Genomic DNA, 17,625 nt, shown 5'->3' with positions numbered 1-17,625 from the left:
TAATTGGTGATTATTATTATTTACTAGATTAAAGAATAAGTAACATTAATCTCAATTACATTTTAAGAAATATTTGAAAACTAAAGAACTGCCTTGTAAATAATTAGAATACCTTACAAGGTGTTTGTAATGACTACAACTTAAAATTTTATTTCAGTTGATTTTCTTTATCTTCACAGGTACGTTAGTTTTAGTTAGTTATTATATAAGAGGATAGAGAAGCAACTCCCAACGAAAAGACAACATTTATTTAATGTTTATCTAATATATACAGGTTATAACATACAAAAAAATATGTTCACATTATAATCATAGGTACGAGTATAGTTCAAATTAGATGCGATAAAAATTTTTAATATACAAGTCTTAAATTAATATAAAAATATATAACATCAACATAACGGCAAAGATATGTATATAAAAAGCCTATAGATATTAATATTTGTTAAATTTATTTTAGAAATAGTTGTTTTTCATATCACAATACTAACTTAAAGTAGGAATTTCCTTTGTATTGATTTTATACAAATTATACAATTTAATCACAAATGTGTTTTATATACAAGATCTAACAAGAGATAAACTGAAGCAATGAGACATGTATGATTCACAAAATATGTTCTACAAAAAAAAACAAAATCTAAATCTACCCCGTCTTTAGAGTTAACAAATATCATAGATAAAAGAACTGTTGAACAGGCATCGTGTTAAGAATTTGAATTGTGACAAATACATAATATAATAAAAACAATGTCTCTTTTGAAAATCTTAATATACACAACTGAAATTTACATATTGGAAAATTATCAACACCTGAGGGATGCATCAGCAGGCCACGAATATAGTATACATGGGTAATTATGTCAAACAAATGAATTGGATTCAGTACCTACACCTACTGCAATTAACATTTTAAATTTTTATTTTTTACACAATAAAAATAGAATAAAAAAAAGTTATAAACAACTGATTATTCCTCAATATGCATATACGAATTTCAATGTAGTTGCCTTACAATTCATGGTACCTAATATTTTAGTAGTGGTGGACGAGAATAACGAAAATATTTATTTCAATTCATGTACAGGGTGTGTCTGAGTTTGACTGCCAATTTACGGCAAGGTTTCTTGGTCAAAATTATCATTAATTCAAATAGATTATAGAATGAAGAAATAGCAACTTGAAGATGGCCTATTGAAGATCTTTTGTTAATATTTTCTAAACCAATTGAAGTAGGTTCCGGTGCTAAAAGTTGCATGCTCTTAGCTATTGATAACTCATATGAGAGTCTTAAAAAGTGGGTTGTGCAAAACTTATACACTTTTTCTTAGCTCAAGTTAGATTAGATTAGATTGGTCCTTTTGCCGTAAGGTTTCATTTCAATAATTCAAAAAAATAAAGAAAGAAAAAATTATTATTACTTCCTATGTCATACCTTCAAGTAATATTTTGACTGCTGATCAAGGCACACCCTGTTTAGATATTTACATACTGCAAATGACAAAACAATTTTGAATTTTAATACGTATTTATCTTTCTTCACCACTAGCTTGGCACTGCCATCCATATTGTAAATAAATACCGACTAAGAGAAATGTCAATTCATTTGCTTTTCCAGCTTAAAATTAATTCCAAAATACGGCTAAATTTTAAGAATCTACAAATATATTCCCACTTTTAGGCGTACTTTGGTTCGTATACTATGTAAGAACTTATCAATGAATAAATAAGGGGTTGTGAAACAATAAATGTTTTTCGATTTTATACTGTGTCTAAAAGTCACTTTTTTTGGCAAGTGGACTAGCATGGATGAGATCTTCTCACTGTCCTCCACTGTACACTGCACTCGATCGGCCAACGACCAATTATTCGTAGGAGGTAGAAATTATAATTGATATACTTAGCGTTTTAAAAAAAATTGACGAATTCCTTATCTTTTATAAATAATTTGTTCAAAGCACGCTTAGAATAAATATTATTTTATTATTATCAAAATCCTGTCAAGCAATTGATTGAAAAATACACAGAGTGACCTCTAAATCGAATCCTTTACAGGGGATGTTTCATATAAACTGCAAAAATTATTTAGATATATCATCAATTTATAGATAAAATCCTAAGTTTAGGGTTTTACATGTTGATATAAGTTATACTATTTGTTTTTTTCTCGTGTTTTCTTACAAAAAAAAACAGAACAATGTACTACTTTTTAAACTTTGCTCTGTATTTAAAGAAATATGTAGGTATGTCGTGTGGATCATAGTTTTTGAAGAAAACAGAAATACCTACCCAAGAATACACATTAACCTAAATCACGTTTACTAGACATCTAAAAATGTATAAAGCCGTCTTTGAATGAATTTTTATTCTTTTTAAATCACAAAAATATACCCGGCATAAAAAATACTTGTAATGTATAACCTACCTATAGCTGAAAATTCATTGCCATTAGCAAAATGCTTATAAAAATACAAAAAAAGCAAATTTTTAATTGTGATAGTATTAAATTAATATAATATTTGGTAGCTGTCTCGCCTTCATAAAATTACAAAAGATGAGAGTAAAAATTACATGAGTTAACCTCAGAACAAAAATTGCCTTTAATGTATATAATACATATTACATTTATTTTATTATTTGAAGCATATTTTGATTAGTAAGACTTTTATGTTATTCTGCCTAACATCTCCAATTAAGATTGTTGCCTGATTCTTTTATGTACCTAAATTAAATTCCATTATTTCGTGTAATAATAATATAAATGCATTAATTTTGAGCAACTTTTACAATTTGTTATTGTACAAAGAAATATTGCAAACGTATTGCAGTGCATTTATATTAAAGATGTATTAATAAAAATAATAATTAAAGATCAGATGTCAATCAGATCACCCAAAAATCCTTCTACTATTGCATGTATCTTTCTTTACTTTCTCAAAAAGTAAGTAAGTAGGTATCGAAATTTTACAAATCATAGTCCAGTGTTTAAAAAGAATAGTTTTAAAATGTTTTTGTTTCAACTTTGTTAAAAATAAAAAAAAATTAAGAAATTGCAAATGCTAGGGAATGTCAGCTATTCGTAGTGCACAAATAACTAGGGAATTTTAGCGTTTCATTATTACTCCATCTATACTAAAATTCATTTTTCTACTTGAAATCATTTTTAAGAAGAACCCTCCGTATAAAGTGATTTTCTTCGAGCTCACCCTGTAGAGTTATTAGCTGCTCTTGAAGTTGAGAGTTGAAAATCGATTTTTCATCATAACATTTACTTACTCATTAAATTTGGATAATTATATTGTTTTAAGCTATTTCTATTAATTTGCTTTAATGCATAAGGGTCGTATGACACTGCTAAAATTATAATTAATTTCAGTAGTTAACTAAGAAGTTAACAAACTCATTCTTAAATGTGCTTATTTCGAAAGCCTTTCTTTTTATGAATAACAAACTAGTATATCTTTTTCATTTAAAAAAATACGAAAATATTAAAAATTGCTACATAAATTAAAATGATGAAGTCTATTTCAGTTTTTCCCAAAGTAGCAAATTGATCTAATACTAGCAGTAGCTGAAAACAATATAGTCTTTATCGAAGAATTATCCAAAATTAATGAAAAACAAAAAGAAAAATGGATATTCAACTTCAAGGGTGAATACAAAAAAAAAAATTGTATAATATTATTTTAAAGTATAAGAAGTACTGTTACTGAATCTGCAAAATGGAAGATAAACATTGTTTATACTTTAATATGTTTAAATACAATAAATATACAGGGTGAGTCAGTTTTTTGTAGACAAACTTTAACAGGAGATAGAACACATGTTTTTAAAAAGAAAAATTTCTATAAACATATGTCGTAGAAGGCTTCGTTTCCGAGATACAGGGTGTTGAATATAATTTTTTTTTCTCGAATTTTCATTATAACAAATGCTTAGATTTTTTTCATGTTTGGGAGATAATGCCTATTAATTAAGGGGCATAAAACAAGCGATAAGAATGTTCAAAAACTTGCACAGTGGCGGAGTGGAGAGGGTGCTCAACCTTTTTCTTAATCAGAACTTCTACGCCAATGATTAACAAACACTAAAAATCAAAATAACTCGGAAACGCACAGGAATTTCGAAACAGAAGAAGGGACATTATTTTTGTTAAACTGCATGTAGATAATGAAAATAACAATTTTTTTTTTAAATAGTCATTGGCGTAGAAGTTCTGTTTAAGAAAGGGGTTGAGCACCACCTCCACTCCGCCACTGTGCAAGTTTTTGAACATTCTTATCGCTTGTTTTATGCCTTTTAATTAATAGGCGTTATCTCCCAAACATGAAAAAAATTTAAGCATTCGTTTATAAGTTATAATGAAAATTCGAGAAAAAAAATTATATTCAACACCCTGTATCTCGGAAACGAAGCCTTCTACGAGATATGTTTATAGGAACTTTTCTTTTTAAAAACATGTGTTCTATCTCCTGTTAAAGTTTGCCTACAAAAAATTGACTCACCCTGGATAGTGGCAATACCAATTGTTAAAGTAAGGAATTCGTTTTTTTAAACCACTAGGTATAAGCAAGCAACAATTTAATTAAATATGCGTACCAATAAATAGCTGAAGTAGTGATTTGAATACTCAAAATATACGTACACGTACCTATTTCACTTATGGTTGCACTGACAATTTTAGTTATCTCAGTGAAATATTCAATGCCTTTTTAAGTTTTAAACTAGGTAAATTTAACACAATTTTTTACTGCATTTGTTCCATATTATCACAACAAGGAAAGTTTAATTCTTTTACAAAAAAAAACAATGGCCAAAGTAGCTTTAAAATTCAGAAACAAACATTTCATCGAATACCATCTAATTTTGGAGTCACCAATTACACATTAACGTTAAATTGATAATTAAGTAAGTTGTTTTTCTTTAATTTATCCCTATGGCTTCATAAGTTTCAATTTTGTTTCTTTTTATGCGAATTAGTTCAGTGTTGCCAACTTTGGATTAGCAATAAATACCAACTGGTACAAAAAAAAAATACCAATATACTAAAACCTATTATGTATTTAATTTACAATTAGAAAAATATTGGAACCAGAGTTTTAATTTGAACTGCTATGGAGATACTACAAAATACTAAGAAAAAATTATCAAAATTAAACTGAAAAAGCAAATAGGTTTCAAGTTGCGTTGCGTGTTGCATATTAATGAATGGAATATGTTGGCAACACTGAATTAGTTATTTGTCGTTTCAAAAAATACATCAGCTATCATCAACCATCGCATTTACAAGTATCATAACTTATAAAAATTTAGATGAACTATCTGCAATCGTTTGTTAAGAGCTGCTTAACCTCCCGCGGTTTTTCATCTTCTGCGTGGGTCGGCCTCTGGCAGCGATGGGTTGTCGTCACTGGTGGGGCAGCGTCTCGAAGGTCTCCGAGTCCGGACTCCCGTACCCGCTGGAGCCGTCGTCCCGGTGGTTGACTACGCTAATGGGCTGCCGCAGTGGGCCTTGGGGCGCCATGTCCGAATTCTTCTCGCTGTAACAGGACGGGCTGTTCACAATTCTACCCTCACCGACTGCGGTTAGGTTGTCTCCTGCCTGCTGAAAGAGATCAACCAACCTCATTTCAGATTGACTTTCGTCTTTATGTAAAATAGTATGGGATTATTAGGTTTTCTTTAATGATTTTGGTCTCTTATCGTATAAATAGGTAGCTGCTTATAAATCATCAATAATAGCGTAATCGAACACCCTACAGTCTCTTGCGGTTGATTTAAAGTAAAAAAAAACAAAAGAGCATAGACATCATACACCTGTAAAAATAAATTGGTTTGAATTAAAGTTCATTTGAGCTTTACCTACTTGGTACATGGACGACGGCAAGTTTTCCATAGAGGTAATGATAAAACAAAGAAACACATTACTAAAATTACTAGAATTTGGCACAAAAACTGATTTCTTGCCTTTGATAACACAGACCCACAAAAAAGCGGTTTGTATTGGAAACTAAACCACCTTTAAAAGTATTTTGAACGAATGCACATATGAATCTGTGTGTTTTTACTGATGCGTCCTGATTTTCCCTTAACCTCAAAAACTTAGCTGTAAATCGCGATGAAATAGCTTGTTTTGGGTTAAAAACATGGTGACAAGTTTGGAATGGACCTAAAAATCTTGCTTTTGTTTGCTTCAAATCTTCAACTATCAATAGCACTTTTTGCATGTGTTCTTTACTCTTACAATTACATAAGAAGCTTTCAATAACCCATTGAAACATAAAGTCAAAGTGCTCATTCTTTATTAAGTCATTTTTGAAACATCGTCAGTTTCGCATATGGGTGATCTGTGGGAATTTATTCAAAGCATTTTCCGTCTTCATGCAGAACATTCACAAATTGCTTTATAATTTCAAGTTAAACAAGTTAGAAGCATTACCTAGGGTCCACCACTGGTTCTCCAATGATGTTACCTATAACTCATTTTTGACTTTTATAGTGATAGACATGATCCCAATTGTATTATAAGGTGTTTTAATGAATTCTGATTGTAGTTCCAAAGTCACCTTCTTGAATGAAGAAAGAAAATCGTTCTTATAGATAATCGATGTAAAATTCATAGACCACAAATTAGAACAAAGCCGGAGCTATATTTCAACAATGACTCACAGGAAGGATAGACAGCATAGCTTTAGCTTTCAGCTGTTGTTGAAAATTTCTTATGTATGTCACAAGAGTATAGACTCTAAAGAAGTAGAATCTGGTATGAACCAAAATTTCGCAGAATGGGAGGCTTGATGGACTTGCATTTCCAAATATTAAAGAAATGGAGCATATACCATTAAGTACATGATGACCAACTACTGTTAGACTGTAAAAAAGGAGGATCATGGGAGATAAGTACAACGCATTTCAGTTTGATCATAGTGAGTCAAAAAATATTAACGTATAACCTCTTCAAACGTACTGACGTCCCATATTATTCTTCATTAAAGGAAAATGATTGTTTTTAAGTGGTTTTTCTTATTTCCTAAATTAAAATCAGTGCTGAAAAAACGCCGTTTTCAGACTATTGATGACATCATAGCAATTTCGTCACAAATTTTAAGGGCCATTTCAAATTAAGCTATCCAGGACTGTTTCGGGAAATGGAAATACCACTAGGAAACGTGTGTGAATAAGGGAGGTGAGTAGGTACTTTGAAGGAGACCAAGGACTAATAATGCATACAATTAATAATAAAGTTAAAAAAAATAAAGTTGGGTTACTTTCCGAACAGACTTCGCATAAGCTCTGGATACTCTTCATTGAAATATGATACGAGGATTATGAGCCTTATACATTTTTTATTAGTGTTGACCTATTTTTTATTTTTTACCACTGTATCAAAAGAATTCAAAATATATATTTATCGGTTGTGCAAATTTTCGCACAAACAATGCACTTTATGCGGTAATAAAAGTTGTTTGCCATTGCTGGGCATAATCGTGAAAGACGATTACATTTAATTGGCAATTAGGAGAAAGCAAAAGTTAATGTGAAGTTTTAAATACTCCCGTGCCCTCGTACGGTCATAAAGTAATATTTGTTATATTTTAAAAGCCCGTATAAGGCTAAGAGCTTCATTCAGCTGCTTTTAGCTTTCAAACAAACCACTTTACTGAAACTGAAAACATCGCTCGAGTCCATTTACTCAAAAGCATTTAATGATTCGCATTTATCGTTACAATGGCTTAATTTTTTAGTATGACTTTTGATTTATGCATTCTTTTAAAATGGATTTTAAAAGCTGCTTTTCAGCGGAAGCTGCTGCCGAGAATTACGTCACACGTTGAATATAATATGATAATTTTCCGTGATTTCTTTTATTTTTATTTTGAACAAAATACAAAAAAATCAGCAATTCCTACATTTTACTCAGACAAGTTGAGATAAGTTGGACTATTTCAAAATTGCAGTATGTACAGAAAGTAACACAACGTGTCAAAAATGAAGGAGCATTTATCTCAAAAACGTTGAACGATTAAAATGAAATTTGGTATGTGAAAATATACTGTAAAAGGCAATTAATGATAATTACCGACTTGCACAAATGCCTTTTTAACTGGATACCTCAGTAAATATTCTTATTTTTTTCGTGTAGGTATTATCTTATTGTCACAATTTTTTCATTATCATTATGTTTTTCTGGTGAAAGCTAAAAGTTTTTTAAATAAATTCTGTGTTTTTCAAAATTTTGATAACTACATCAAACTGGAAATCTAGTTTGTTGCATCTTAAAAGTAATCTAGTATTCCGTCACCCCTATCAGTCCAACTTTCTCGAACTTATGCTAACATGTGTCTTAGTAATTCTGTATTTACGCAAAAATAGGGAATAACAACGTCCAACATTTTGGTAGAGCCGATCATACCTGTAAGTTACTGACTTGCCTTCTGATATGGGCTAAACTGCTAGGATTGTATGCCATATTCGCAAAAACTAGTCTTTCCTCATAGTCGTATTCACAAAGTATTTTATTTTCACAAAGGTAGAACCTGTCACCAACACAGAACCTGCAAGCAAGAAAATGATTATTATTGCAATATATTTTTTATACTGGGAAGCACCTTCATTACTAATTAAATCTAATTATATATTAAAAAATATTGCCTATTACCAGAATTATGTGAAATTATAGAAAAATGTATAGTTACAAATAAATATTTTACATTGTCATAGCTATTGATTAAAAACTGGTAATCATCTTACCTGTGATTACATTGGTGACATGCAAAACATTCTAAGTGGTAAACATTATTTTTTGCCCTCATTACCATCTCAAAGGCAGGGATGACTTTGTTACAAGCTGCACAATATCCTGTTGTACCAAACAATCTGGAAGAAATTTTTTTCGTAATTTAAATTTCCATTTTAATATATCTTCAGAGAAACAATAATANAGTTACAGGAAAAAAATTGACTTTGTAAGTTACTCAGTGGCGCGCGTACGGATTGTACCATAAGGTTTTTCGAAGAAAATTGTGGTACGCCACTGGTAAAAACATTTTTTTAATATTTTTTTATGATCTACTTTTTATTTTAAACAAAATTACCTTCTTGCGTTTTATTTCTAGTTCTTGTGATTTTTCTGTAAATAAAACTTTTGTAAATACCATTTTTTCCCACTGCTAACAGAGGAATATAAAAATAACAAAAGCATTATGAAGTACGCTTTGACTCAGCCACCGAACATTGTCAAATAGGCATTGAAAAAAGATTTTTGCATTGAAAATGATATTAAAAAACTAAATTTTTTGAATTTTTTTAGCACCCTGTAGCTTGGAAAAGAAAATCCGTAGAGCATAATTTTATATGACAAATATTTATTTTTTAAAATAAAAAATCCACTGTTTAATTTATTCCCAAACTTTATGTTACACATATTTTGAACTTAGACAAATTTATTTTTTGATTTTTCGGAAAATTTAATACACATACACACCACTGCTTTTTTATAAGTTTAATATTTTCAGATTGAGCAATTAAAAATAAAAACGTTTTGTCGCTTGCAATTTTTGTCTATTTCGCTTTTTTCTTGAGAAAAAACAATAAAATATGATTATCCGCTCAAATTTAATTTCATTAATAAAATAATAACAAAATCACAAAAAAATTGTATTAATAATTACTCAATATAAAAATAATATCATAAAAAAACAGGGTAATGTTCACTTAAACTTTTCCTTAAAATATCTAGTTATGATGCCCTAGTGTCGCCCCTGGCATAACTAAATTAAATCTAATAACATCAAACTAAGCTCCCTATTTATCACCAAATACGTGTCAGTTTTATTAAAATCGGCCAAGTAGTTATTGAGATATTTCAAAAAGATTTTTTGTTTAAATCTTTACACCTCGTATCTCGAAAACGAACCTTGTAAGCTGGAAGAAACCTATTTCTTTTTTTTTAAGTAATTAAAAATTGATGTGCTTGCTAATACTTATTTGAAATTTATATTAGTTATATTTTCTAAAATCGAACGGTTGCGAATTCAAACTTTCCGCCGCAATAAACAAAACTAATTACAAAAGTGTCCCCTATTAGATCGTGATAGGGGCTGTTCCTATTCGAAGTCAATTTGGTGTAATGTAATTTTTATAGCACGCTATACCTATAAATTTTATAGCAATCTACACGCGGAAATTGGTGCAGCCCGACAAGGACCTTATAAATATTGGATCCAATAGCTTTCTCTAATCATCTTGCGGTTACTTTGATATTGCCATCCAACTAAATTATTTTCATACAAATTTAATGAGCTTGATGCAATATCGCGCCTCTCCCTCGCTTTATTGGCTCAATTCATTTATTTAAAAGGTGCCACCAATGAAAAATGGAGAATCAGATTTTACGAGACGCTTCCTTCTTTGCGTTATAGCGTCATCGTTAACTTTAGTACTACTGAAATTAAAACTATATTACATTTCTGAATAAATGATGAAATAAGACGATTATTATAATAATGCAGGTATACGATGCAAATAGTATAAACATGTATTAGTTTTGTAAAGAAAGTTCATAGTTTTATCGAGCTCAGTTGGATATTCCTATTTTGCCCAAATCAATTTCGGCTAAAGCACCACCAAAACGTTGTTAAAAGAATTATATTTGAATGAAATTGGAGTTTTTTCTTGATTGCCATGGACTTCCCTAAAATAGTTATGGATAATACCTGTGTAATGTTTTGAGAAAAATATTTATTTATCATACCTACAGTATATTAAAAAAGTGTAGAAAATATACAAATACTGGCTATTTCCTTTTCGTTTCTATACCTACTTGTTCATGTCCTTGGCCCAATACGTCTACGGTTGTTGGTATGCTGATTACAAATATGACTGAGTTTTACTGTAAGTTGAGCCGTTTAGAAATAGAGTGGAAAAGCAGAACTTGCGCACTCTAAGGGAAGAGCGACTCCCGCAAAGGGAATGATATTTTCTGTATATTCTTATAGATTTAGACAAGGCAGGTCCAGAAGAAATTCATGGCTACTGTTGTCAATGTAAGAACGGACTTAGAACGGTAGGATGTTGTGCGCAATTCATGACGTTTATTTGGTATTTAGGACATGAGAATACCAAGAAACAATAAGACTATCCGCCGAAGATTTATCGCTAATGCCAGTTTTGCAAGAGTATTCTGGTGATGATAACTAATAAAAAATACGAAGTATTTGAAAAATTCATGATGAGTAGTGCCAAACTGAGGCCAGATTCAGTTTTGCGGACCAAAATACATGGAAATGCCATGGTTGAGTCCGTTGTGCATGACTTTTTTCATTTGAGGGTCAGAGTAATTTTTGAACTTCAGCACCTTTGAAAACCAATATCTTAGAAACCATCAAATTTTGGAGGTTAGAGCTATTGACTTTTTTGTTTGCTAGACCAAGTACTACAACTTCGTATACTTTTCAAACTTGGACGTTGTAAGCTCAAAGTACTACAGGACTTTGGCACCCTTCTTTATATTATACCTATAATAAGTCCGAATGATTCGAACATGTGATGTTAAAACACTGCGAATATTGTTGCTATTTTACTTACCTAAGGTAATCTCTTTTACAGAGTATAAGGTTCGCCTTGGTATACAGTGTCGACCCGACCTCCCCCAGCCTGCAGTCGCAGCAGCCGCACTTGAGGCAGTCCTCGTGCCAGAAGAGATCCAGGGCCTTGAGAAGGAACCTTTCGACGATGCGTTTCCCACAACCAGCGCACTCTCTGAGTCCTGCTCCCGCCGATAGACTGTTGGGGGTGCTGGACACAGATACTGGAGTCGCTCCGGATACTGACAACGACGTTCTGGCGGTCGATGCTTGATCCCCTCCGGATTCTGGAATCAAAATTGGGGGTTACTTTTTTCGCAAAAAGGAAATAACCAATTAGCTGTTATGGAAAAGAAGATTACAGATCAGTCCTGCATATTTGTTATATACTCTTGCAATTTTCTGTCAGAATGAACTTATGTGTTCAAAAATTGGGAGCAAAGGGCTCAAATAAATTATCTCCGAAGTATGAGAACCAATCAAATGTGAATTGGAATTTTTATATAACAGCACATTTCTATTATGTGGGCTTCTCAATCTCAATCTCCATCATAAGTATCACGATTACTGGTAAAAAGATAATTTTGGGTAGTTTACTGTAAGAAAATCATAAATTTGACATTGTCGTTTTCATTTCTAGAGAGAAAAATATTTCTTCCATATATGTCGTGGTAAAATACTTAAAATTATGTATTCTTTTCACGTTTAAAATGTACAAAATTTTCAACCAAAGGATCATGCCAGAAGATTGGAATTTTGTGAACAGATCAACGCTAATCGTCAGCTAGTTCCAATTATACTTTTACTGACGAAACTGATAAATTAGCACTCTAATACCTAATTTGCATGCATCATCATTTTTAGATGAGTTTTTAACGGAAACGGCTGCTCCTATAGACTTCAGTAAGGTTTACATTTCTTAAGTAGAAAAAATAGTGGAAAATGTTTTTCTATTCCGAAATGACATACACCGTGGCACGAAAAAGTTGAAGCGATTTAAAAGGATCCTAATGGTCACTTGTGGCGCCCTCTGGGAGATACAGCCAATCGTCCATAAAATTTGAATCTCCCGTCCCAACAAACCTCCACATACAAAATTTCATGAATTTAACTCAAAGTGATCGAGAATTATTAAAGAAAATGTAATATTTTTTTTTAAATTTGACACCCTGTATATCCTAAACGAAGCGTTTTCAGACCTAAGTTCATAGGAAAATTTTTGCTTAAAATTGAACGTAGACTAATATACTGAAGTATGTACATCTCCTCCTGAAACACCCTGTATAAGTAGATAAAGACTTTCCACCTCTTTGCCCACAAGAGAGCAGACCTTGATCTGATAAACTGAAATGCATCTCAAGTAAAATTATTTCTGCTATTTATTTCAACATCAAATTACTAAACACTAATTAAAGTTTTATAACTAATGATATTGTGAAAAAACTACCCTGCGGACTAATGCTATGATCAGCATTGAATTACACTGGCAATATTTGGTAAACAGCTAAGATCGATCGTCAGTAGAACCATTAAACATACAATCAATTTCAAACTTACTTGTTAGAATATTGTTTCTACAGTATTTGTGACTTGTCACGACATTAGTCCGCAGAGTAGTTATTCCTAAACTTAAGCTTTATTTCACTTAGTGTGTTCATATTCTCAAAGCACTTGTAGATTAGCAGGTCGCTCTCTGTCAGTTTGACCGTATTGAAGGCCTAGGCATTGAGCGGCTGTAGTAACAGACTTTATATGTTATATCTCACCCATACTGATCTTGGTGGACCACCCTGTATGTCGTTGGTTGTGCGGCGAATTGTGTGACCGCTCACACCCATAATTCACGAATGATTTCGCACCCCGTTAAAATCTATATAAATCAATCGCCGCTTTCTAAAGTAATGAGCCGGATTTCGGGGCCGCAGCAGTAAATGTTTGTTCGTCGGACGCGAACTGATAAACCGGAGTATCTCGTGGAGGCGCCATGCGATCACAATACGAGATTATTCCGCCCGACGAATTACAATTGCCGATTTAATTAAACTAGTGTGTACCTACGCAGGGGCGTAATCGCCGAACGAAGTGGATTCCTACCGAGGTTGATTTCTACAGAAGCTCAGATTTCATTTTAAAATAAATTCAAATTTGGGCATTAGTAACTACATTAGTATGATTTGGTCGCACACAATAATTAACAGTGAGAGCATGATTTTGAAAAACAACTATATCTTTTGGCCATGGCGTCAGTTTAGATTTGACATTTCGAAAGAGAAGAAACTATGAGGCAGGAATCTTCGGACCGATATTTATATTTGATGTGTGTATATGGTGTTCTTGTGCATAATTTGAAATCACTTCACAATTTACATTGTTCTAAATTACAGGTCGTTTTCTCAATTTTTATGAATTTCTGTTGCTTCTCTGTAGTCTTGGTCTAAATATTATCACTCGTTGCAATTTTAGTGTTAAATGGATTGAGCAACTGCTCTGTTCCTCTCTGTAACTGTTCATTTATCTTTGTTGCCATTAGTTTAGTGCTGTTTGTGTTTCTGTAACCTAGTGATTACGTGTCTCTCTGTATTCAACGCAAATTTTGCCTCAAGTACACAGGATGTACATAAACATTAGTCTTTTAGAGAACATCTTTCTTGTGGTTTGTCTTTGTAGAAGCTGATGCTATCTTCCTAAAGTGTTATAGATGATATTAATACTAGATTTTTTTAAGAGGCATTTTACATTCTATCAGGTCCTCCTTATTATAGGTAGTTTTCCTTTAATTTTAGATATTCTACTGATGGTCTGCTCAATATTTATATTACATTTATTTGCTCTGAAATCTCCTCGGCTCCTCATCCAAGTGTCCTGGTTCGTAGACAATGATTGCTCAATGCACTAAAATATGTTTACTATACCTTGTTTTTGGGCCTTATGAACCTTATATGGTGCTTGATTCAGAGTTGGGATACCTGTTTATAGTTTAATTTCCTGTAAACGTCTTGCCATAGAGTGCTATCTGGTTTCATCTTGACAAGTATATCTAGAAGAGGAAGTGTTCCGTTTCTTTTTCAATTATGTAGCGAAACAAACGTCCAAATATTGATTGCCAGATTACTGCAGTCATTTAGCTAAAGATCTTTGAACTCATAAACCTTTTAGAAATTGTATAACGTTTTTTTTATTCAGCTTTAACGCTGTGGGTACGTTTTTAAAAAGCCTTTCGGGCATGTCTAGGAATGGAAATGCTAAAATGAAACGTGAATCTTGTGTCTAAGCATATTTTAAACAATTTTGTTAAATATACCAAATTTATTGCAAGTTGTCTTGCACTTTATAAATGACAAATGCTTTTGGAAAAAGTAACATACATATTGAACATGCATATTGGATATACTGATTAAAAAAAGTGGGAGTCCGTTGTACTACCCTTTCCTGCATAGGAATTTTTTGATCAAAATAACTTTCTTCCTTCTGTCTAAGTTTGCAAAAATTTTGAAATAGTTTATATTACGGACAATTTGTTGACTAATTCTAACATTAGGCTCAGCTTTATTTTAGTTATTTAATGCTTTAGGACATTTATTCTACTAACTGGAACCATTGCTCAAATGTATAAGCCTATATAATCTGATAAATAATTTCATATTCAAAAAGTAATCCCTGAATTTGACATGCTTGTACTTGTTATCACTTTGTTCTCATAGCTGGGACGGGTGACAATCGGATTTTTTCAATATAGACTTCAATTAAGCTTATCTGTTCGTCAATTAAGTGGAGATTTCTCTGTATTTGTTCAGGTTTATCGGAATTTTAAACATATACAAAAATATATGTTACGATAAGAAATCGCCGTGATATGTTAGATAATAAATAATATTTATTTTGGATAATTCCTCTGTAGTGACATTCTTCTATTAGAACATGGATTAACGCGGAAAAACACATATTCCTTTAATTTTGTTGAGATTAAAATGGATACAGTTGAAAACAGAAATATTCAGAGATTCAGTATAAGACAGCTAAATTATTTCGTAGTACTTTCTAAAGAGTTATATTTAGTTTTTTAAACAAGGTAAAAGAAAGCTATGACTTAGTAGAGATATCTTACAAATTGTGAAATATAATCACAGCCATGTATTGCAGGAGTAGACCAAAATATAAATAGTATGAACAATGACAGTAGTTAGATAAATGTCAAAAGAAGAGAACATTTCTCAATGTATTGTAAATCGCGTTTCACTTAGAATTGGATAATACCAATACATTTAGGATTTAGCCTTATGAACATAAGACCAAACAAAGATTTCATCAATGAAATACAACCGAACATCAACTTCACCATGGTAAATTCAAGAAAACAATATGGATGACATGGTAGACAACATCTTTTACAGAAAATCAATTAACTAGATTAAGTATTTGAATGCTGAAGCTCACCACACCATTTGCATTTTAGAATACTTGGACAAGGAACTACATCATCTACGATCAACTTTCAAAGAAAATGGATATACTAACGGAAATATTGAACAAGTCATCAATAGAACATCTAAGAATAAGGATAAGGAGATGGCTTTTAAGCATATCTCATATATATTTAATGGGATTCAGTTCTGGACTCCTGCTGGCTAGGCCATAGCAAAAATTCTAACTTTTATATTCTAGATGTGGCGCATTAATTTCTGGAAGTAGCACACTGTGGTTGAACTGCACCTTCAACTGTTTTTGAAAACTGTACCCTTCTTAACGATTGTTTGTTCAATATTCCTGTAACACTATGGTGTCGGTGGTTTTGTAGCTGAAGCCCTCAGATGCCGCTAAAGGCTAATCACTCAAACGGATCCAACCAAGGTACGTTCCGTATAATGAAATTACGCCGGAATTGTGTACATTTTAAAGTAAAGCGTTTCTAATTATATAGCTGAAAAGGCCCGCAGTGAACGTAAGACGAAACAAAACTATAGAGAACGTAATCAGAGACGGAGGCATATAGCTATTATGCAGTAACAATAACCACGAAGGAGGGCCTCTTTTCTGCCGCGAAGATTTGTCTACTTAAATTAGCCGCTTTAATTAAAATAGTTTAAGCAGAATGGGAAAACTGATGGAAACAAGCTCCAAGTGAAATGGCTTTATGTATTCCGACTGAGCCACTATCTTCTTAATTTCCGTCTTCAGCATGGGCGGCGTTGTCGCTGGTAGAGGGGGTGGTTGATTTATGGCCCTTGTAGTGGTTTAAATGCAAAATAAATAAATTAGAATACACTTGCCCTCAAAGGCGAATTAAAAAAAATTACCCATGCCGAAATCTGAGCTACTAATGGTGCTGGAACAGAAATAATCATTTTATATTAAAAACCGAGACAATACGGTGATTAGAGAAAGTAGTACTTAAATATTATTCTAAACTTCTCTTTCTACTTTATTTACTTATTTATTAAGACTTACACACTGCTCGGACAGACTGAATTACAATTATTATAGGTCAGGAACGATATATCATACCTGTGGCCCAAAAAATTAATAAATTGTTAATAATTTTATACAAAAAAACAGACTATACCGCTTAAATCTAAATTATGGTAGTGAATATTTTATGTCTATATAGATTAATTCAAAATATAATATCCGATATCTTTATCTGAACAAGATAATGTACGCCTAACTTTTTTTTGGAAGCAGAACCTTAAATATATACATCTGAAGGATTTAGGTGCGCTGAATCCGAATCTGGCAGCAGAATTGCTCTATCACGTCAGGTTTTTGAGATATCCTAACCTAAAAGTGCAAAAAACACTGTTTTCCGTCATATTTGAGGTTATGTAGTAATGCCATTTATTCTCTTTCAAAAAACTAATACATTGAATCTAAAAGTACAAGGCTCCCTCCTTCGAATGCCGTTGAGTTTGCTCAAATATCTTTTTTTTTTCGTTAAGATATCACATATTGAAATTTTTAAGTTTCTCAGTTTCTTAATATGCGAAAATCTACTAAGGATCCCTTAGACATCAAGCAGTCGATTGCAATTCAGAAATTTTATACC

At 32.0% G+C, this 17,625-nt stretch overlaps 1 protein-coding gene across 1 annotated transcript in view; it reads right to left on the bottom strand.

Moving 5' to 3' along the window:
* Positions 1–4,490: 4,490 nt before the first annotated feature.
* Positions 4,491–17,625, bottom strand: part of LOC108912142 (LIM domain transcription factor LMO4.2-like) — a 197,160-nt gene continuing 184,025 nt past the window's right edge. The window contains exons 3-6 of the mRNA XM_023454566.1: positions 11,587–11,872; positions 8,752–8,877; positions 8,414–8,555; positions 4,491–5,605 (exon numbers count right to left, since the gene is read on the bottom strand). Of these exons, the coding sequence (XP_023310334.1) occupies positions 5,408–5,605; positions 8,414–8,555; positions 8,752–8,877; positions 11,587–11,872 (752 nt within the window). The 3' untranslated portion in view covers positions 4,491–5,407. The remainder of the gene's footprint in view (positions 5,606–8,413; positions 8,556–8,751; positions 8,878–11,586; positions 11,873–17,625) is intronic.

The sequence above is a fragment of the Anoplophora glabripennis genome, unplaced genomic scaffold (genome assembly GCF_000390285.2).
Source record: "Anoplophora glabripennis isolate ALB-LARVAE unplaced genomic scaffold, Agla_2.0 scaffold351, whole genome shotgun sequence".
NCBI classification, from domain to species: Eukaryota; Metazoa; Arthropoda; class Insecta; order Coleoptera; family Cerambycidae; genus Anoplophora; species Anoplophora glabripennis.
The sequence above is the reverse complement of the archived record's forward strand: the minus strand, read 5'-3'. Positions and strand labels throughout refer to the sequence as shown.